Raw genomic sequence first — 23,037 nt, 5'->3', positions numbered from 1 at the left:
AGTATGAATACTGTGTGGTACAGCATCAGTGTGAAATGATGATGCTCCGTGTTGAGCTCAGTGTTTGTCGGTCAGAGCTGTGATTGGTGGCGCTAACAGGCTCCTGATGTCGTGCTGTTAGCCGCCTGGCTAGCTGTGCTGCTCCTGTGTCTGTATTGAGGCTGTTTGGGAGTCGTATTGATGGCATGTCTCCTTCTGTGTTTCACTCATCCTCAGCCAAATTGCCTCTTCTATTTTATTTCCTCTCATCATTTATTTATGAGACTGCACAGCAGCGACAAATAAAGAGCAGAACAAATTCTCTACAACACTTTTTTCTCTGTCGGTTGCTCCTCTTGTCTTTTTTTAAAGGTGCTGTTTATTTACCAGTTCAAACTTCACTTGTTTCCTCTCCATGAGAGCTGTCCCCAGCAGTGGAAAACTCGTTTTAAACTGTTCATTAGTTTGAGTCAAATTTGACTTGTTTGATTCGTAGTTTTAGTTTTAGAGGAAACGACTGAGACTTCCAGCTCATGTTGTCGCACATTTTTCTTCCAACCATTTTGCGGTTACAGCTGACTCCGTCTCTACTGTGTACAGTTACCATGGTTACAGCTGTCTCTGTTACCAGGGTTACAGCTGTTAGCAGTGACCATGTGACTCTGCTCTGCAGTGAAACAACAGACTGACCCTGAACCACACTCACACTAAACTTGCTCACATAATTTATTAGCATTAGCATTAGCACAGCTACCTGTTGTCTCCAGGTGAGATCAGCTGATTGCTCAGTTACTGATTAAAGCCCAGCTCAGTGTCTGTGTTCAGTTGGAGAGGAGACGTGATGTTAGTGGACATCTGGAGGAAGATTCAGACGTTGGTCCACATGAATCCTGATCTGACTGAAGGTGGCGTTAGCGTTAGCATAGCTTTTTCTAAATGTCTCTGTGCTGCTTGTTGTTGTTGTTTGTCTCGGCTGTTCTGTCGTCTCAGTCTCAGTGGATGGTATCACTGGAGCAGCTAAAGACAGGAGCTACCTCTACAGCTGATGTTTGAATAAAGCAGTGTTGAACGCATTAAATAGGCGCCTGAAAAGACAGTGCTCTTATAACCTGAAGTGATTTTACAATAGAATTCAATTGTTAATAGATTAAACGTCGGGGGTCTTGATCTTTGTAAATTCAGCCTCTGTCTCGTGTCTCCTCCTGTTAGCTGAGCGTTTCCTGTCTGCAGAGGAAGACGCAGCTCTCCTCCTGAGTCTGTTTGATAAATCAGCTGCAGTGAATCTGAGTCAGTGTTTCTTTCTGCTCTGCATTCACACGTTTGACCTGGTTCTATTTATACCAGCCGTCACACGTCGATCCACACACTGTGACTCCACGTATATCTCTTTTACCCAGGCACACAGATCCCACTCGCTCACACGATGAGCCATGTGAAGCTGCAGTGTTTCTCTGTCTGTCACTGCTCCAGCTTCTCTCCAGGATTTGTTCTAAAACAGAGAGGGGAGATGTGACTGAGATGCAGGTCAAGTCTGAGTGCAAATGATGATGTTACAGTCGCAGTGTGAGCATCAGTCTGCTGAAACACCACAGAGGAAGTTTTCAGAGGAAGTTCTGCTTATCGTTTACAGTTTGTTGGTTTTCAACTAAAAGTTTGAGCACATGACATGATGATTGATGCAAAGTGTCATGTTTCCAGCGTCTCGTGGGATTTTCTGCTGCTCAGTTTACAGAGGATGTTGATCTAAGCACAGACACAGTGAAATAAACAGAGACTGGGACGGCGCTGGATAATCTGCTTTGTTTTCTTTTGTTTTTGTAATGTATGCAGATTGTTGTGTGGTGTAAACACGACCTCTAAAAATACACGGTAGAAGAAAACTTCCTTCCTCACCAACCGCAGGAACAAATCATGTCTGTAAACCAGAATTAATCCGGGATAATTGGAGCCTTCTCTGACCTCAGACTGTTGATTGCCGAGCAGCAGTCGCTCTGAATAACAAACTTGTGTGTGCAAAGATTTTACATGACAACACTGTAACTGTAGAGTGTACTTCATGTCGTGAAGAGCAAGTGAATTATGTGTGACGTTTGTTGTCATGGACTCATCACATTTAAAGTCAAGAGTCGTGGCAGGAAAACTTAATGTGATGTGTTCAGTGTCGGCTGGAAATAACTTTTCCTCTTTTGAACAATACAACATCGTCGATACGTTGATAGATTCATGTTTGACCGACAACATGAAAACAGTGATAATGAGAACAGCTGCGCTCTGAACCAATCACGTGGCTGGAACAGCGGTACGTCAGGAGCGAGATAAAAGAGGAAGTGACGACAATGAAACGAAAACCAGAGCGACAGCGTTACAGAAGAAGACGCCCTGACGGACACAGGCCGAGGCTGAGAAGACGAGGAGACGAATGAAAGGAAGAGTCTGAGGAGTTCAGTAGAGCCCAGACCAGGTGGTCCTGGTCCCCCTAAAACAACAACAGGTCATAGAGTGCCTTTCTCCAGCTCCATGCGTCACCACACAGGAGTCAGGGATGTGCTGTAAGTTGAAGGTGAGTAGAAATGTGACAGTGGAAAAGAGAAGTGAAGTTTAGCAGACGCAGCGTCTGTTGATGGAGAGCTGCTGCTCGGTCGTCCTCCCAGAAATAACCTGTTAAGTGAACCAAAATGAACTTCCTCTCACCTTACTGTCGTCTCCACCTCATCACTCCACCTGTGGCTGCCTTTAGAAAACCCTGTTTGCTGACGTCTGTGTGAGGTGACACATTCCTGGGGGACGTGACGTCAGCGTTGGTCCTTCCACGATCAGCGTTGGTGGGCGACAGGAAACTGTCTGCTGTGGGAGGGAAGGACACTCTGACTAATACCTCAGAGGACTGAGACCTGAAACCTGGATCCTTCTCTGTGTTTATGAGACCAGCAGAGGCTGAGGTGGGATTTACTTGTTTTGTTGTTGTTGTTGTTGTTTGTTTTTTTTATGGGGGGGTACATAGTTTATGTAGGGGTCCAGTGTCAGTTAATGAGCTCCCAGGTGAGGATGACCCACCTCTCTGTCTGCACATTCTCTCTGTTTGGGTTAATCCCCTGTTTGTTAATGGAGCCCAGAAATGATCCGGAGACCTGACTTGAATATTTCTATTTTTTGCTACATTATGCTTCTACTCCACTGATTTTCAGAGGCAGAAAAATGTGGGATTTATTTCAGTGCTTTAGTTACAGTTCAAATGTAAACCATTAATACAGAATAATGCTGATTTACTGTTAGAGATGAAACTACCCAGCAGCAGATGAAGTAGTTAAAATGAGCTTCACCTTTACCTGCTGTAACATTACAGTGATGTGCTCATTGATGCATCAGTTCTTATCATACAATAATATAGATTCATTTTTATTGTTAGTGTTTTACATTCACTCATATCAAAGATGAAACCTTAAGAGAGAGAGAATGGTAAAGTGGTAAACAGCATTAACTCTTCATCACTGTTGAACCTGTTGAACTGTGGAGTGGTGTTGATGGATGTCAGTGCTCCCTCTCTTTCAGCTCTGTGTTTGGTCTCCTCCTCCTTCACCCTGTTCACCAGCTGCTCTCTGACAGAGTCTGTCTGCTGTTTGCTGCTCAGCAGGTCGAGCACAGAGAAACACTGAGCTGCATTCAGATGATTATTCTCTGGAGGTTCATCACTACCAGAGGATTTTACATGTCACATTCTCATTTCATACAGCTGTCATATAAAATGTATATGACTCACGTGTCTCTGAAGACACAGAGCACATAGGTCAGAGAGAAATCTGAGGGAAAAAACGATGTTGAAAGTTAAATGTTGTGCATGGACCTCTACAAATGAAATAACTATAAATAAACAGAAAACATGTTGATGTGTTTGTGAAGGGTGTTAAAGAGAAAGAGAGAAGATGAAAAGAGGTTGCATGAGAGAGAGAGGGAGCGACTGGAGCATAAAGAGCAGCAGAGATGAAGAGATACTGTAGAGATACTAAAGCAAATGAAAACTGGAAAGAAGGCAGAGGCGCACAAGAAAGTTAATGAGGTGAATCAGAAATCCCAGCAGCCTCTGCTGCTCTCTGCCTCTCGCCTTCACATCATCATAATGAACATATATATATTTGCTCTGGTTTATGTTTGAGCCACCAAACACCAGCCATCATTCAGGCCAACACAGAAACGTGTCTTTGCTCTGTCCCTGTGTTACATGAACGGTGCTCACTAATTAACTCTGAAATGCCTGCTGGGTATTCACAAGATCAAGGGGAACGATGGGGTGGGGGTGCACCACCATGGAGCACATTCTTTGGCTTCGGAGGCTGGAGTCAGACCCAGGTTTATGTTTTTTAATGTCTTTTACTCCTCACTGTTGACCTGGGATATTATACTGCTTTAATTAGTTTCATATTTAAAACCAGCGCCGACGCCTGGGGGGTCAAATTCCAGTTCAGTCTGACGGGACGACCAATGAAAATCCTGGTTCCAGGTCCAAGAGGAAACGGCTGCAGCTGAGAAGTTACACTTTTTAAACAAATTAAGAAAAACTACGTTTGACATCAGCGGGTGCTAATGTTAGCCAGCTAACCTTGCTAACGTTAGCACCTGCTGCTATCGGTCAAAGCTAATTATTTTCACTATTTCTGGGCAGCACATGGGCTCATAGCAAGAAACACCCTGTAAAACCCAGAGCTTATCAGCTGATCAGGGGGACCTGCCAACATTAGCTAGGGTTAAGGCTAGCTAACACTGTTTTGGACTCTGTTCAAACAACTCGCAGCAGCTCTGCAGTGTCTGGAAAACAGGAGACTCTGGAAACAGGATTGTCGACGGTTGTGACGTCATTGTCATTGTTTCCAGTGCAGCCAAACAAACTGAGGAGTGAATCAATAATCACCACAACCTCCATCTGATTCCTGCTGCACACAGGTATCTACTGAATAAAAATACCTTGAGAGCTCATAGTGGAAATATGGCAGCTATAATAACAGTATGTGTGTGACTGTTTTCCTGCAGAGGACGAGCTCAGTTTTTCCTGGTTGTGCAGTTAAATTTGCTGCTAAATGATTATTGATGAATATGTTTTATAAAGACTGAAACAGAACTGACATCAGCTCTGTTTCTGAGTCTGTTCAGTTTGTGTTGTGTATGAACCAGAGAGCAGATAAACCTGAGTCAGACGTCTCGTCCAACTTAAATAGCAGACCTGTTTTTTCAGGAGAATGTAGAATAAAGGTTTACATTAGAGTCTGGGAGAACAACGAGGCCACAGCAGAAACTCTGTCCTGGTTTAAATGAAATATCAAGGTGTTTCTTTTTCTTTTTTAGAAGTGTTCAGTGTGAGCTGTGGCCCTGCAGCTGCTGGATATTCACACTCCTGAAACAACAGTTGTAAATAACTGTATGTTATTTCATCTGTGTGATTGTCTGGATGGATTTGCATCTTTCCCTCTCATTGTCATCAGGCATATTTAGGAAACGTAGTCATGACACCAGTGTTTCTGTCTATGCTGCAAAATGAGTATTTTTACTTTTGATACTTTAATAACATTTGATACTAATACTTCTGTACCTTTTATGATACGTGAAACTGAGTTTTAAATGTCACACCTTCATTTAGCCGTGTTTATTTGTGTATTTAAATTCCACAGCCACAAATGATTAGAACATCTATTAATTATATTCTATTATTTCAGTATAGTTGATATAATAATGTGGTGTGTATGAGACCTCTGAGCTGACGTCACCAGGTTTCTCCCTGGTTAAATAAAGGTTAAATAAAAAAATAAAAAACTGATATTAGTCCCTGACTCTGTTTCACTTCAACAAAACATATTAACATTTAAGCAGCATTAACAGTGAGTTCCTCAGCTGTGGTCAGAGAGGCAGCTCCATCATATCAGCACAGACCACATGTCCAGCCTCCATCCAGCCTTTAATAAAAAGGCCAGGATCCTCTCCTGTTACTGGCAGACTGATGCAGCAGTCACCATAATCCTGTTATCACTCTCTAAATGAATGCAGCGCGCTGCTGTTTTGGGAGCACACGACTGTGGACACGCTCGTGTTTTCTGCTGAGACAGGCTCAGGTTTCACTCCCTCAGGCTTCAGCCCCGACGGGAGAACAGCGCTCTGATAACGGTACCGGTCGTTGTCTCAGCAGGCTGCTCAGCACTTCTCTCCATGCTCTGCTACACCCCCCGCTCATCACACACAGTATTTCTAAATGTTTCACTTTTACACAGGGAGCCTTTGTGTTAACAGAGCGGCAGGAGAATATTCCAGTGTCGTTAATCTGAGGACAGACGTCAGCAGGTCCACAGTGTCTCTGACCTGTTCAATTACTGCTGAAGCCAAATAATACACAGGCTGAGTTATGTAATGAATCATGGCACAAAGTGCAAACACCTGAGCAGTGGTGGAAAGTAACTGAGTACATTTACTCACTGAGTACAGCTGCAGGTTCATGGACTTTGATATTTCCATTTTCTGCTGCTGCTGCTACACAAACCTACAGATCAGAGAAAAGTCCTGAACCTGTGGAAACCCTCTGAACCTCTGAAACCATGATGAACAGTCACCTCCTGTCACCTGTCTTATCTCCCTCTCTCTCTGTCTCTCAGGTCAGGAGCGAATCGGCATCGACTCCAAGTACGAGCAGGAAGGAAAGGTCCAGTTTGTGATCGATGCGGTTTACGCCATGGCCCACGCCCTCCACAACATGCAGAGAGACCTGTGTCCCGAGAACTCCGGCATCTGCCCGGAGATGGATCTGGCTGGAGGGAAGAAACTACTCAAGTACATCCGCAGCGTCAGCTTCAATGGTGAGTGGACTGATGGTTCTGTCCTTCTGCAGGCGATAAAATGTGCCGTTACAATCTGTGCTGCGCTTTGTGCTCCAAGGCCAAAATACACGAGTGAAGCAGCTTCACGTGGAGGAAAATCGAAAACCAACCCAAGTAGCAAACGAACCCTGACCGTAAAAACACTGCTGGTTATAAAAGTGCATAAAATAGTCTAGATTGTCTCATAAAATTGCCTCCATATCACGGTCTAAGGTTTTTTTATCTCCCATCATAACCACGCTGCTCATCAGGCTTTATATGGAGTTGTTTTTGTAAAGGTTTTAATCCATCCTCTCTGTTTTAATGTAACTACATCAGAACACGTTAATGTGGAGCTCAGCACAGAGTGACGGAAACACAAGGCCAAACATGTGTGAGTGTGTGAACCACTTCTTACTGTTTACTGTCACTCTGCTGCTGCTGGGTTACACAACACTGACACGTCAGCTCTGGGTTTAAGAGGAATAGGTGGAATCTGCTCGACAAGACTGGATGAACATTTTATTATGAAGCGAAGAAGATGCACAAGAGGAGAAAAGAAGAAAGAAACACTGATAAACTCTGTCTCCCAAACAAAGAGTGAGCGCTCTGTCCAGTCAAACTAAACACATCAGCATTTCTTATCTTTAAATAAAAGTTTGGGTGTTTAACCCTTGAGCCTTTATTGACTTTCCATCGTATCTGTTTTTATTCATAAATATGCAATGAAGGCTTTTGTCATTTGATGAAAGTACAGTAACACATAACTCCTCTGCTCAGAGAAACAATATTACAATCTCATCTACTATTTTATTCATATATTCCACTGCTATTGTGGAGCCAAGATGAACCCATTTCAAGCACCAAAACAGATGACCTCCTGAACACGGTGACCAGCAGAGGAGAGGAAGAAGCGGACCTCGCTCATGAACGTCTGCAGGCATGAAATCATTTTCAGCTCTATGAGAAATGATCTCCAGTTTCCCAAACACCAACATCTCTGTGAAAATGGAGAAACGCTGCGTCACTCATCACAGACGTTAACCAGCAGATTCAGATTCAGCTGATTCGACGTGAAGCTGCTGTCGAAGCCTCTCTCTGCTGATGTGGAAGGAAAGTCCACGTTTCCTCCAGGTGAGGCTCCATGCCCCACCTCCACATGATGAAGGACAAGACTTCCACCTGACCTCAGAACAGTTCTCCAGTCCAAGAAACTTGATTAATGATAAAATCATCTCACTGCAGGTTGGCGTGCACAGAACAAAGTGCCTGTAACTGACTCATTAAAAGACTCATGACACAGGACGATGAGCAGGGGTGAGAGGTTTGGACACATCCTGGTCTGAAGCATCATAAATGGTTTTTAAATCCAGTGTCTGGAGGCAGCAGATTGAGCAGCTGCTTATTGTTTTCTCAAAGAAAGAAAAAAAAGTTTCAGCTAAATTTAGGTCACAATTCTGCTTGAAGCAATGAGTCTATATGGAACTGACTTAATTTAAATCATGTGAAATACTGTGTGCTGCAACACAACGCAACACACCTCACATGTAGAAGGTGTGAACCAGGGGACTGAAGTGGTATCACAGAGTAAAGACTCCGCAGTCATTTCATTCTCATCCTGTCGTGTCAGGTGTCAGATATAAAGACATTAAACCAACAGGGAAAACAAATAAATACAAAACAGTTTCACAAGCTCAAATGAGCCCAGATTAAAAAGGTAGATGTTTAATTTCATTTTAAAACTAACCAGAGTGTCTGTTGCTGTGAGATCCAGAGGGAGGATGAACCTTAACAACAGGAAACAGCCTCAGCAGATTTCATGGAGGAAACTATAAAAACCTCTTTAAAAAGAAACAGAAGAAGAAGAAAGAAGAGCAGCAGAGGATCTGAGAGCCTCTCTGTTTGTTTCAGTCCTGTACTCAGTGTAGTTCATTCATTCTATCTGTGTGAAGCTGGCTTCAGCAGGAGGAGTTAGATATGGTCTCATTTAAAGTTGGGAAAACCTTATTAAAAGAGCAGAAACAGCTGATCCTCTCAGATCTTAATCCAGCAGGATGCTCTGCTGATCCACTGAATCAGCTGAGCTTCCTCTGCTGCACAGAGGAGAGCAGGTGTTATAAATTGAGATGATATATGGTCCTGGTCTTAACGGGGCAATAATTAAGACTTTTATTGGCCCATAGCACAAAATGACTGCTCTCATTGAAGCCGGGGACTGACTGTGCCAGGTGCTGAGATTTCTGGCTTCTCAAAACTTAACTTTCCGTCCAGTTCAGTGTTTAGGAACATAAACTGCCTGAGGAGTTTCATCACCCTACTGCTCTTTTCAGACGTGCAATAATGGAAGACGGAGCGGCTTTATGAGTGAAGCAGTCGGCCTTGGAAGACGTTTCACTCTGCAGCCAAAATGCAAATGAATCACAGAGTTATTACAAGTGTATTCTGCAGCGTGGTGTTATTGTCTTTGCTCTGGCTGCCTGGAGCTGAGGGGGTTTGTGCTTTAGAGATACTCCTGCTGGTACAGGATGATGAAGGACACAGATGACTTATTTTGTCTTTAATGGAGTGACATCTCCTGCTATTGATGGAGCTATAATCGATGTGATAGAGTGTTTAACGTGCAGACAGTCAGTCAGAGAGCAGCTGGTGAACAGAGGAGCATTCAGCAGCTGGAGGAGGAGGAGCCCAAACACAGAGCTGACAGGGAACAGTGTCGTTCAGACGTAACATGTGGACACAATAATCAGTTAGTGCCGCTTTAAGGAGGTCAGTAAAACTGACTGCTTCTTTTACAGCGCCGTCCATAAAAAGAATTAGAATGAAAATTAGAATCAAGTCAGAGCGAGGAATCGTCAGTGAAACTTCTGAGTTTGATCTGAAGCCAGCAGGAGACTGTTGGTTAATCCAGGAGCCAGCTGTGGGATCAGCAGCTAGCTTAGCATTAGCGTTCCTCAGTTTCACCGTGTCACTGGGAAAGAACATGAGTGAAGCTGGTCTGTTGGAGACGTCCTGGACCGGTCTGTCTCTGCACACAGACCAAACTACACCTCAAACAAACCAAACCCAAACTGTAATCTGATTACTGAATGTCAAGTAATCCCTTACACTACTCACTCAACTACTGCTGCTCCTTAGCTAACAATAAATCATATGATATAAATGAGTTTATTTATGTTGCACAAATGACTGAAAAATACAATGAATATAAATATATAAATATAAATAGAACTATAATGAGTTGAATATGAGAGAGTCAGTGTGTTTGACTCCTCCTCCTTTGGATATTTAGCTTCTTGTGTAAATATTCCATCACTGAGTCTTTTACATTTTGTGATTCTTTGTAGTTTTAGAGACGGAGCGTCAGAAACCTGCTCCTCCACAGAGATTCTTTTTCAGGTAATTAGCTGCACTGTGCTAATTTAGAACAAACGTGGCAGCTGAACTGCTCACTCACTCATATTAGAGTGTTAATGAGTACAAAGAGAGGTGGAGGTGGAGCCCACAGCCTTTCTGCCTCAGCACAGCTGGGTTCAGTCCTTTAAACCCTGAATATCTGGAACCTGCTTCTCTTCAGCACCAGATGATATTTCAGAGATCAAAATGTATCTCAGTGATTAAAGCATCGACAGCATAAAAAGAGAAGAACGCTCATCAGCCTCCTCCACAGACAGACAGACAGACAGACAGGCAGCAGACAGACAGACAGACAGACAGCAGGCAAACAGACAGGCAGACAGACAGACACTCTCTCCATTGTTTTTCCCTGTTGAAACAAACATGAGCCAAATATCGACTGAGAAACAAAATCCATTTTATATCAGAGGTCAGTGTGTGCTGCCTTTGGTAGCTATTAACCCAGGTATTGATCTGAAGCGTTTGTGTGCTCGACACCAAACAGGCACCACATGGACCGTCATGGACTCTCAGCATTTTAAAACCTCTGCAGCTGAAAGTGTCGTTCAGATCCAGAGATGAGACGAGGAAGGAGAAACTTTGATCATCACGAGTAAAACCTGTTAAAGCTTTTTATTGTCATGATGATATTTTAACATTATTTCATTTTGTTGAATCTTCAGTCAAAGGCACTTTTCTAAGGGTTTAAAGTTTAAATCATCAGAACCTCCCAGACCCAGTAAAAGGCTTAAAAGCTCTATGAAAGCCTGTATGTGCAGGTCCATGTCACCATTACCTGCACATACACTGTCCACTCAGCTTCCATTATAACCGTCCACTCTGAGAGCCTCCACTCTGCTGCTCTCACACAAACCTTCACCTTCATCCTCAGCGTCGTCAGCTGTGTCGTTCTGAAAAAACACAAATGGACCAGTTTGCTTTTTTTTTTTTTTTTTTGATTCCTACCTGTGATCCCAGATAAGTGCTCCACTTCTCAGAGGATAATTGCTTTCATTATCCGGTCCTGGACCAGGTTTGAGGGTTTGAATATGAGCTGAGCTCTAGGTGAAGTTTCACCTGCTCTGCTGCTTCAGCTTCCACACAAACTCTTCACTAATCTGATTTTAAAGTCATTTTAACAGATTCAGGAGCAGGCTGTAACATGTGTCACCACACTGAGGTGAACTGTGTGTTCATGTGCTGGACTGTGAGCCGGGAGCCACGTCATCTACATCATCATGTGGGATTACAGGTTACTGCAGGGATAGATTACTGTAAAGTCTGGAATAGAGGCAGAGAGAAGTTTCTGACGACCCAGACTGACTTTGGTTTCTGGGTTTTATTTTGGTATTCCTTTCCCTGTGTTCCTTGTCTGGTGCTTCCTGTTTTATTTTGCTTTTACTCCGTGCCTTTGTTCCCACCTGTTACACCTGTGTTCAGTCTGTTGATTACAGTCCTGTCTCTCCTCTGTTTAGCTGTCAGAGTATTGCCTCTGGATCCTCATGTGACTGTTTGGTTTTCTTCTCTTATTGGACTTTGTGGATTTTTGTGGGTTTATTTGGACTCTGTCGTGTGCCTGTGCTGCCTGCAGCTGCCTGTTTCTGGTTTATATGAAATCACAGGAATTTAAGACTTGTTTGCACAGAATAATGAAATGTTAGAAAATGTTTTTACACTCGGCTGAGGAGGAAAAAATAAGAATAAAACCCAGCAGAGAGCAGAGGACAGGCTGGATGAACTCAGTTTGACTACATTACTGCAGCTGAGGATAAACATGCTAAGTGCATTAGCATGACACGCCACAGACCTGCACGCACACTCACACACACTCAGTATGTCAGATGAATAACAACACACTCTCTCAGAGATCAGATGCACGTACAGGCTGCTTCTTAGCATGTAGCATGACACAGTGAATGTGACAGGCTCTGACCGTGTTAAATGGAAACATGGGAAAATATTCAGGAGAAAAATGTCACGTAACCAGTGGAGTTTCCTGCCAGTTGTTTCTGACCTGAGGACATCTGTGTGTTCTTTTCTCTTTGGTTCATGTTGAAGAGAGGAAGTCCAACACTATCTGTCCCCTCTCCTCCGTCTGTCAGCTGCTCTCTCTCTCCTCCACATTTCTGTTTTTCTCTCTGTCTGTCTCCCTCCTCCTTCGCTCTAAATTAAACACAGACTTGAAAGGGAGTCCTGGTCCCCACGCCACAGAGTCCTGGTCCCACACCAGAGTCCTGGTCCCCACACCAGAGAGTGATTAACAGAGTAAATAAACAGAGCATCTTTGAGGGGGGATCCCAGCACCACACAGGGACAAAGAACAGAGGAATGATAGAAGAGGGAGAGAGCTCAGGGTGCAGAGAGGACGGGAGGTCAGAGAGACGACCCGTCCTGAGAGACCGGATCAGGTCTGTGCTGGCTTCCAGGCGACGGGAAGCAGCAGCAGTTTATACGTTGATCTCTTCTCCTGCTTCAATCATCCACAACAAAACTGACTGACAGTCAAAGCTACGAGACGCCCGCGGACACAAAAGCTGAAGCAGAGAAGTCGACTACACCTCCCAGAATGCATTTCAGCAAGAAACATCCAGACTCACAGCTTCACATCCTGTCACAGTGTTGACCAGCAGCAGACAGCGATCTGTAGAAAATAAAATGTATTTATTTACTCAGTTCTGGCTCAGTGCACAGTCAGTTTAGAAACTTGTATTTTTTCTGGGTGTTGCTGTGTTTAGACATTTCTCTTCACTGTTCTGTTTCTGCACAGAAACATCTGAGTGGAAACTGCAGAAAATTCCATTTAGAAAAAATGTAGAAAAGGAATATCACGAAAGAAGAGAATAAATAAACTGAGAGACTGAACCTTCCTCACATTAACAGAGACATGAGCTTTAACTGGAGCTGTGAACGTCTGCTGTGTAGACGCAGACCATTTAACAGATGACTAACTGAGCATTAAGATGTTGACTGACTGACTCCTCCTCCTCCTCCTCACAGGAAGTGCTGGTACTTCAGTGACGTTCAACCGTAACGGCGACGCTCCCGGACGCTACGACCTGTTTCAGTACCAGTGGAGTAACGTCAGCGGGCCGGGGTACCGCGTGATCGGACAGTGGACAGAGACCCTGCAGCTCAGCGTGAGTGAAAACAGCAACACATGAAACTGCTCTGAATACTGACACACAGCAAACTAACAGACATGGAAACATCATTCGACCAGGTCCCAGTAACATTCAGGTTTCAGATGAATGGTGGTAAATATTCTGTTAGCAGCTTGTACATATCAGGAGCATGAATCACAGTGTCAGTGATTAATGATTTCCCTGCTGTAAATCTGGGTCAGTTTTAATTTGAAAGATGAATATGAACAACATTACTGCCATAATATATGACAACCCCACTGCTGCTGTAACTGCAGGATTAGATCAGCTGACAAATCAAGATCAAATACTTCAGTTAGTACACATACAGTACTCTGTGTACTCATGTAGTACTCTGTGTACTCATGTAGTACTCTGTGTACTCATGTAGTACTCTGTGTACTCATGTTGTGCATGAGGGCAGTGTTTTCTCTAATTAAACATGGCCGCCGTGCACCTATCATCATCATGTGGTTGTTTCGTGGTGTATCCACGTGCTGCTTCGCTCTCTTAAACGTGAGCAGCTTGCTTTCTTCCCCGTGTGTCATGTGACAACATGTCCTCCTCTCTGATAATCTGCTCTTCCTCTGTGTAGCTAAGATGGCGGCTGATGAGGGTGAGAAGTGTTCACCGCTGCGCACTCGGCCTTTCCACAAGGTTTGATGAGGACTGATGGTCAGAGGAGATTATCTGATGGTGTGAGAGGTTTACAGATTTATTAGGCTGTTTGATCCGGACCACACTGAAGGAACGACAGAGGTCTGTCTCTGATGGACCAGCACCACCTGCAGGTCAGAGTCAGGATCCTCAGAGGATGAATCCTGACGACTGATGAACCAGTAGTTTGGTTTATGAGCAGGAACCTGCAGAACCAATGACGTCCTGTGATGTTAGCATGCTAATATGCTAAAGTGAAATGCTGAACAGCTGCTAAACATGTTAGCATTTAGCTCAGACTGTGTTCGTGCACTGAGAGAAATGCAGATGAAGCAGAGACAGTGACTGAAGTCTTCTGAACTTTCTAATGAGTGAAGATGTTAAAGCATGACATTATGGAGGAAGCACGACTCTGACTGTTAATTAACGTAAATTAAGAGCAGACTGTGAAGAGACAGTGGATCTCTGCTGTGGTGAAGGTGAAATCTTAATCTTCATGTACTCGTTGCTGCGTGTGTTTGATTATTCTCAGTAGCTGGTGTCCTGAGATGCTTTTTAGTTTCCACAGATCGTGTACGCTCCAGAGCAAAGTGATGCTGAATTATTAAGCAGAGTTATAACGAGCGCTGCTTCCTGAAAGTTGGCCAGCATCACCAGAACTCCTGAAATCTGTCAGGCATCATTCATGACTCTGAGCGCTCAGGACAATCTGACAGGTCTGGATATGAGTGTGTGTCTGATGAAGAGTTTACACTGTTGAAGCACAGGCAGTGTTGATAAAGGTCAGGAATACTCACCACACAGGTCCTCCTCCTCAGCTCTGGACAGAGGACTCTGGGTCTGTCTGTGGTGTCTGGTGCGGGACGTTGGCAGTGGATCTCTGATTCAGTCAACTCAGGATTCAGTTTGATTCAGAGCTCACAGGTCGATACGCTCAGGATTCATCTGAGGATTTATCTCATGAAGAAAAAACAAACTCAGATCTGCAGAAATCAAATCTCTGATCTCAAATCAAACCCAGTTTCTCACAGTGTAACTACATGAAAGTTCAGATGTAAAGCTCAAGTCTTTCTCACAGTTCTTCTCTTATTCTTTAAAGGACAGGAAGCGTCCTAAGCGTAGAATAAGGAACTGTAACTACAGTCTTTCAGAGTGTTGCATTATGGGTTGTTTTTAGCCTGGTTCTGTCAGTGTGTGTGCAGGGAGTTTTTCAGTGTTTGTTCAGTTTCAGTTTGTGAAACGAGGAGAAACGGAGTCAAACAGCAGAGTTCCAGCTGTGACAGAGGACGAGTCTGACAGAGTCATGATGAGAGAGGGGGACGGACTCAGTCAGCTGATCAGTGGTCAGTGTCTATGGACAGCTACATACTGACAAGACGCTGATTTCAGTTCCTCGGTTCTTCTCCTGCTCACAGAGGAAAAGCTGTTTGATCACGTGTCCCTCAGAAAACCCTCTGTTTCTGTGTCTGTCCTCATGCTAACACTGTGGCTGTGGTTTGATCTGCACCAGTCCTCTGCTTCTGCATTCAGGGCCATGTCTCTGCTTCTTCACAACACTAAATTATTCACCTCCATAGCCTCCTGGTAAGCCAGATGTGGCAGAGCTGTTGCTATTAGACCTCCCATTACTGCTTCTTTCCCTTTATCCTGGTAATTCCTTTGTGTGTATTCTGTGGTGTGTGTCACTCCTCACATTACTGAGGAGAGCTATTACTGGAACTATATGTTCAAGTGTGACAGTGGAACCTAATGTGATTTAAGCAGGGTGCATGTACACTGATTTACTCAGGCGATTTGACATCAAGGCACAGAATCAGATGTCAAGTTATGAACACATCAGTTATCTTAAAGTGGCACACTGACATACATGACCTGCTCTACTATCACATGTCTGTGAATGAAGGGCAGAGATGGACATGGAGATTTAAATGAAAGTTTTTCTGCTTCCACGTATGAAGACTTCAGAGTTTATGTCTGTCTTCAGCCTCCTGCTGAACAGGGCTGTGGTTTCATGGCTCAGAAAGTGTTTCAGTCTGATGGGGTCTGTCAGGCTTCAACAGGACGTCTCTCTCACTCTGCAGCTAGAATCCACCCAGGACCAGGACCAGGACCAGGATCCATTAACAACACATAAACACATGATGTGTTTTCTCTGTCCCAGTTAGACTGTGTGACTCCTAACATGGAAAACACCCCCGCTATCAAGGAAAGTTTTCTGAATGAAAAGTGGATTCTGATTTACTGCAGCTGTTGTTCAGGTGAGGATGTGATGCATTCTGCAGGTTATCCATCACACAGGCTGGAATCACTGCTGTGTCAGTCAGCTGTGTTTCTCTCCTCTTTAAAGAAACATTCATCTAACAGTAAACCACAGAAGGAGCAGGTGGAGACGTTCTGCAGGATTTACTGAGGCCACGTCCTCCTAAAACCACACAGGAAACATGGTACAGATACTCTGCACAAGAAAGAAAGAAAGAAGGAGGAGGAGGGAGGAGGAGGAGGAGGAGGAGGAGGAGGAGGAGGAGGAGGAGGAGGAGGAGGAGGAGTGATGCTGGAGTGAAGGAAAACAGAGCAATGAGGAGTCTTAACTCCACCACTCTGTTAATGAGTCATTTAACAGTGTTTTAGTTTTTTAACATCAGCAGTGGCAGAGTTCAGATCATGTGGCCTCAGTGAGCAGAGGTGGAGGCAGATCAGACCTGGACCTCCTGCTGGTGGTTACTGTGGTAACCCCGTCCATCATGGAGTCTTTGTTTCAGTGTCTCTGGCCTGTGGAGCCATCGCTTCACGTGGAGAGACAGGATGATCTCTGACGGCCTTGTCTACTGGAACACCGTCTGTTGGTCGATGCCTCGATGTGTTCAGGTCCTTCTCCAGGTCTGGAACAGATCACCTGTGACTGATGTGATATGAGCTGATTCAGGAGCTGCTGCTGAGTTTGGATCTTTGTAAATGTGGAGTGTTGGACTGTTAGTGGACGATGGAGACGTGGTGGATGTTTGGGGACAGGTTTGTAAAGTCTCCATGTTCAGACTCCACACAGAGGAGCTGATGAGAGATTTGATTCGCTCGTCTCACTCTCAGTTACTGCCTACACACACACACACACACACACACACACAGATCAAACAAACAAAAAGAAAAGCAGCAGAGAAAGTGGGGACATGTTGGATTATCTGTTCAGTGTAATCTGACTCTTGAATTCATATTGGCAGATTAAAGTGTTCATATCCATGTTATGGGATTACCAGCTTCATTTGGGAAATGGCACTTTCTGATGACGACTCAGAGTCTGCCTCTCAATACCTTTCTGTCGATTCACAGGCCTTTTCTTAATATCATAACTTGGTCCCAGAGTCTTCACTGAGGAGACGATATTATTTTTTATCATTAAAGGCAAGGACACCACAGGACACAGACAATATTTCCCCCTCCTTCATTTCCTCCTGCTCTCCTGACATCTGCTGCTAATCCTCTCCAGGCTGCAGACCCTGTTTCATCCCATTCCAGCCTCAATTCAGATTAATTCAATTTATCACTTGTAATTTCTTTTTCCCTTTAGTAAACGCCGTGTATATTAGCCCAGCAGTTGGTCTCTTCAGAGGACCAAATTGATTGAGCATGCTACGTGATGCTTTGAGCCTTTGGGGTGTATACACACGTCATGTGAAGCAGAGAGGACGCTGAGGTGGGAGGAAGTCCTCTGCTCGGCTGCTGTTGCCTCAGTGTCTCTGTGGATGAGTCACAGATGAGTGTGTGTGAGTGTGTGTGAGTGTGTGTGAGTGTGTGAGTGTGTGTGAGTGAGTGTGAGTGTGTGTGAGTGTGTGAGTGTGTGAGTGTGTGTGTGTGAGTGTCGGCCTCTGGCCACAGAAGTCTTAAATGTCATGTGTCGGTTTGGGTGCAGGAAGTTTGCTGTATCAGACTTAAAGCAGCAGTGATATTCAACCAGTTGATGATGAACCTCCAGAGAGTTATCGTCCAGCTCAGCTTCACAGAGCGACACACTGAGTTCCAGCTCAGAGTTCATCAGGTGCTCTGCTTCCACCAGATTGTTGTTCAGAGCTGCAGCTGCCTCAGTCTGTCTGGTGAGGGTCTTCAGTGAAGGCGCGGTGCGTTCAGGTTCCTCAAACTCCATGAGTCTTTGAAAGCTGCAGTCAGAGGAAGCACGTCGTCTGAAATCTCTGCAGGCACCAGAGCAGTGATTTCTTCTGCTCAGGATTCAGCAGATCCAGTTTCCATCCTCGCTCTGTTTGGCCTCGATGTTCGTGTCAGTGTTGAACTGTGGAAAGCTGCTTCATCCTGCAGAGCGTGCTGGTCAGCCTTGTCGCCCAGTCAAATAAAATAACATCTGTTCCAGTCTTTGGCTTCACCCTTTGTCTTCTCTGTGAAGTAAAAGAGAAACCTCCTCCCACCTCCACCCAAACAAAAAGAAGGCGACGCTGGTCGTCATCATGTCAGTGTTGTGTTTGCAGCTTGTTTCTCAGGTGGAGCTGCTGTGTGGATACGTGCTGTGTTTCTCCTCACCTGGGTTCATTTCAATGTAACTGTTCAAATAAAATGAAATAAACCTGTCTGAGGCCTGAACATCACAGTGTGGTGCAAAAAACAGACAGAGAGAATAAAACCCTGAGAGAGACTCAGACAGAGGGAAACGTATCTGGATCTCGTCCTCTCCTCCGTCTGCCCTCTCTCTCTGTAATGTAGCTGGAGGAGACAGAGGCTGTCACAATGGCACATCAGTGTCACTTCAACAGAGGAAGGTCCCTGAAAGCAAATGCCACCAAACAGACAACGAGAAAGTGGGAAGAGCTGGAAAAACAGACAGAGGGAGAGAGTCCAGACGACTGCAGGCCTGTCTGTGTGTTCACAGTGTGAAGAAGTGCGAGAGAAAGTTTACAAAAACAGGCAGAGACAGAGACTTTCTATGACCCTCAAAGCCTGCATTGTTTCTTGTTCTGATTTTGGCCGGAGGATTTAGACACAGTTTAGGAGAAGTGGATCAGTGTCTGCTGTGATTCAGACGATGAACAGGAGCAGGAAGAGGACTCACATCACAGGTTATAAAACTGTAACGCTGCTCGGTCAGCACTCAGTGTTTTACCTCCTTATTGACCTGCTCTTTTACCCATGTGACTGTGGTTGTTCAGGTTGGATCTCCCTCTAACTGAGTGATAGTCAGCAGCTTAAACTGCTGGAATCAGACCAGAGAGTTCAGAGTGAACAGCTGAACTGTAGATCATCTCTGAGATCCAGGAAACTGACGCAGATATCAGGAGCCTGTGATTCAGACTCTTTCCTCCTTTGACCCTGACAGACAGGATTCATGTTTGCTCCAACTGCTCCAAGGTCTTTGTCACATTAACATGAAAATATGTGAATGAATGTCAGTGTCTCAGATTGGAAAACAAAGATGGATACCAACAGACAGAGACAGATGGAGACTTCATCCTGGGACCTTGTCTGTCTTTAATCCTACATGTGTCTCTGTGATGTAAATAAACAAAGTGCTCATTTTTCTGGATGTGACTTAGAGAGGAGACGACACCAGAAGTGACAAAACACCTGAGATGAGTCTGGAAATCAGAGACAGACAGAAATGTCATTAAATCACAGCCTTCAGCGTTTGTCTGTGAATTCTAATGAAAGCACCTGAATGCCTCAGTGTGGATGTGAGAGTCAGGGCAGTGGCGTCTAGGTGGATGGTACGAGTCAGAGTAACATCCAGATGAATGAAGGAGCCGAGGAACCAGATGATCGGTGTGGATTCACATACAGGAGCTTTCTCACCGTCCACATCCAGAACCTCATCTTCTTTCTGTTAATGTTTATTCTAACGCTCTAACAGGCAGCTGTGCACCTGCAGCATGTTCAGATTTCCTGGGGTGTGACGCAGGTCTCTTCCTAAAGACAATGACAGCACATCACTGCTTCATGAAGCTTCTCTATAATGTGAGTGCGAGGCTGAAGAATAAACTGAGAGGATGAGGCAGGACGTTTTGATGTGAGGGCTGCTGAGAGCCTCCAGTCTCCATAATGTCGCTGTGCACGACCAGAGATGGAAACACATGCTCCACACTCTTCAAAAATACATGAAGCAGCTCAGTGATCTGACAGGATGATTATAGCATCTGTCAGAGAGCAGCACTGGAGCCCAGCAGGGTGAGACACACACACACACAGATACTGAACGTATACATGCACATATAGGAGCACATGTACACAAATACACCAGTTTACAGAGATGACAGCTTCCATCCAGGCAGTTAGAGAAAATGAAGACACTGCATTAAACTGGTTTTGATTGAGAGAGCGAGGCGATATATATTTAGACTTTACTGCTGCACATTTCATCTCCGAGCAGAAAACACATCACATCACTCCTCAACGTACACCAAATCTCATTTGCTTAAATTACAATTTTCTTAAAGAGCGTTCGGGGCTTGTTTTATATCTAATGTTGCTGCAGAAAACCAGCTCTTCCAAATATCCAAAACAATTTTCAAAGGTGGAAAAAAGTCTCCAGTGGAATGTAATTGACAATTAAAGGTGAATCTGACCCAGCAGCAGCGAGGGAGAAGATAGCGTCTCTTTTCTCCTGCAGTGTTATCTCTAATGGCTCCGAAATCTCCCGGCTCGACTCAGAAATCTGCTGCCGCTTATCTTTCATGTCTGAGAGCCAGAGAGAGATGGAGAGCAGAGATTCTGATGGGTGCTAGGCCTCATTAGGAGTAATGAAATTTGACCTTGATCTCTGCGAGAGCAATCCCTCACAGCGCTTCGAGCTGTATTATGAGTCAGATGGAGAGATTTGGATTGGACAGTGATGGTCCTTTATCACGATGAGCACCAAACAGATCCAGGAGCAGCCAGGAGGGTTAATGAAGCTGGTCTGAGAGCAGCATGATGCTGCTTCAAATCCTTGGACCAATTGACTGAGAAAATCTGGGACTGAAATAAACAAATGTTGCTCCCTCTTCCCTCATTATAGGTATCGACACATGAGTCAGCTACATTTGTAAATGCATGTTTCAGCTCCGTCCAGATTAAAACCACGTCTCTCTCTCCAGAGCTGAGCTTCACTGTGGACGGAGAAAACTGGACTTTCACAAACTGACAGAGTGAGGACAGCTGTTAGCTGCTGTTAGCCGCTGTTAGCCGCTGTTAGCCACTGTTAGCTCACTGTTAGCTGTTGTTAGCTGCTGTTAGCCGCTGTTAGCTCACTGTTAGCTGCTGTTAGCTGCTGTTAGCCGCTGTTAGCCACTGTTAGCTCACTGTTAGCTGTTGTTAGCTGTTGTTAGCCACTGTTAGCTCACTGTTAGCTGTTGTTAGCTGTTATTAGCTGCTGTTAGCCGCTGTTAGCCACTGTTAGCTCACTGTTAGCTGTTGTTAGCTGCTGTAAGCTGCTGTTAGCTGCTGTTAGCTGTTGTTAGCTGTTAGCATCGACCTGGAGTTATCCACATGTTGTCAGATGATGTCACAATCATGAATATTATCAGAAGCAGCAGCAGAGACAGGAAGAGACAGAAGGAGACAGGAGGAGACAGGAAGAATCAGGAGGAGACAGAAGACAGGAGAGACAGGAGGAGACAGGAAGAATCAGGAGGAGACAGGAGGAGACAGGAGGGAGAAAGGAGGAGGAGACAGGAGGAGAAAGGAGGAGACAGGAGGAGCAGATCCTAACTAACTTCAGGACTCTCTTATCTCAGGTTGGTAAATCCTAAACACTCAATCCAACATCGGTTATCAACATTTCTGTCTGTTACCATAGTAACCAACTCGAACCTGTTAGATTTCTCAACAAGTGAAACAGCTCCATGTGACCCGGGTCGGCCTCTCCAAAGCTGCTCGTAGCTGCAGGGCTAACTGCAGGATCAGGGCTGCTAACGAGCGTTGGGTCATCAGACATCAGACTCTCAGTGAATCAGCTCCACCTGCTGATGTTGTTGAGTAACTGTGCTGAGGAAAGTCAGAGTTAGGACAGAGTAAAGCTTCTCCTGAAGGTCGTTAACCTGTGTTTATGGACGAGGTCACAGCGTCAGGTCCTCTGTGGTTCAGGTGTTCAGCTCGGTGCTGGACTTTGGTGGAACAGCAGTGTTCTTTGGTTAAACTCAGCAGCCAATGTGTGAAAATGAAGCCTGATGTTTCTCTGACACTTCTGTTCTGGTCGTTGACTTTTGCCCCGTTGGTTCACAAAGCAGCAGCGTGTGTGTAAATGCAGATTTCCTCTCTTCCCTCATACGTACTATATGAACAGCAGGGGAGCCATTTGTTTCAAAGATAAATTGAGTGGGAACTGTTTGCTCTGTTTCCAGTGATGTATACTGTCTCTCCTCTCAGCCATAGAGCAGCGTGCCGCTCTTACTGGAGTTTGTCTTGGGAATGCAGCTGAAAGGAATATAATTATTCAAATTTTCTTGTTTTTTCCAACTGTAACTTTTCTTTGAAGCAGGGTTAGAAGTGTGTTTTATTCAGATTTATTCAACATTTGAATGAGAGAACAAAGGCAGTCAATTCCTCACCTGTGGTGGGAAAACACCACTCTCCCTCCCAGCTAACGTACACAGTGTTTTCATTATTAATCCTGAGGCGCAGCAGGTCACGCAGGACTGCAGCATTTAAGACTTAAAATAATGTTGAAGCTGTGAAGTACACCTCATGTGCTGCCCCTGGGATTATGATAAAGGCTCAGCTGAAGTGAAGATACTTTGCTCTCAGCTTTAAATCAGTTTTAATCCTTGACTCTGCTCAGAAAGCCTCATCACAGTGAAGACGAGTGTGTTTTGTTATCTCTTGTTTTAAGTATAACAGAAAGTTGGAGCGAGTTTAAACTCTTTGTGCCTCCAAATAAATAGCTTCATTTGTCAGACGCTTCATTTTGGAGCTGGAGAACAACAACAGAGTCAGGCAGGGTAAAAGGTTCACCAAAGAAATGTGTCCCACATGAAGAACAGTCTGTCACTAACATATAAATGTTGACCTGATGGCGTTCGACTAAAGGTCAGAGGTTCATCCTGATGGGAACATGAACATAATCTGAT

The 23,037-nt window shown here is 44.6% G+C and overlaps 1 protein-coding gene across 3 annotated transcripts in view; it reads left to right on the top strand.

Annotated features, from left to right (window-relative positions):
* Positions 1–23,037, top strand: part of LOC108884963 (metabotropic glutamate receptor 7) — a 189,972-nt gene that overhangs the window by 133,205 nt on the left and 33,730 nt on the right. For all 3 annotated transcript variants that reach the window (XM_051074565.1, XM_018679118.2, XM_018679119.2), the window contains 2 exons: positions 6,609–6,809; positions 13,200–13,339. In XM_051074565.1, the coding sequence (XP_050930522.1) occupies positions 6,609–6,809; positions 13,200–13,339 (341 nt within the window). The remainder of the gene's footprint in view (positions 1–6,608; positions 6,810–13,199; positions 13,340–23,037) is intronic.

Source organism: Lates calcarifer, linkage group LG12 (genome assembly GCF_001640805.2).
Source record: "Lates calcarifer isolate ASB-BC8 linkage group LG12, TLL_Latcal_v3, whole genome shotgun sequence".
In the NCBI taxonomy this organism is placed as follows: domain Eukaryota; kingdom Metazoa; phylum Chordata; class Actinopteri; family Centropomidae; genus Lates; species Lates calcarifer.
Note: the sequence above shows the minus strand (reverse complement) of the source record. Positions and strands in the feature narration are given on the sequence as shown.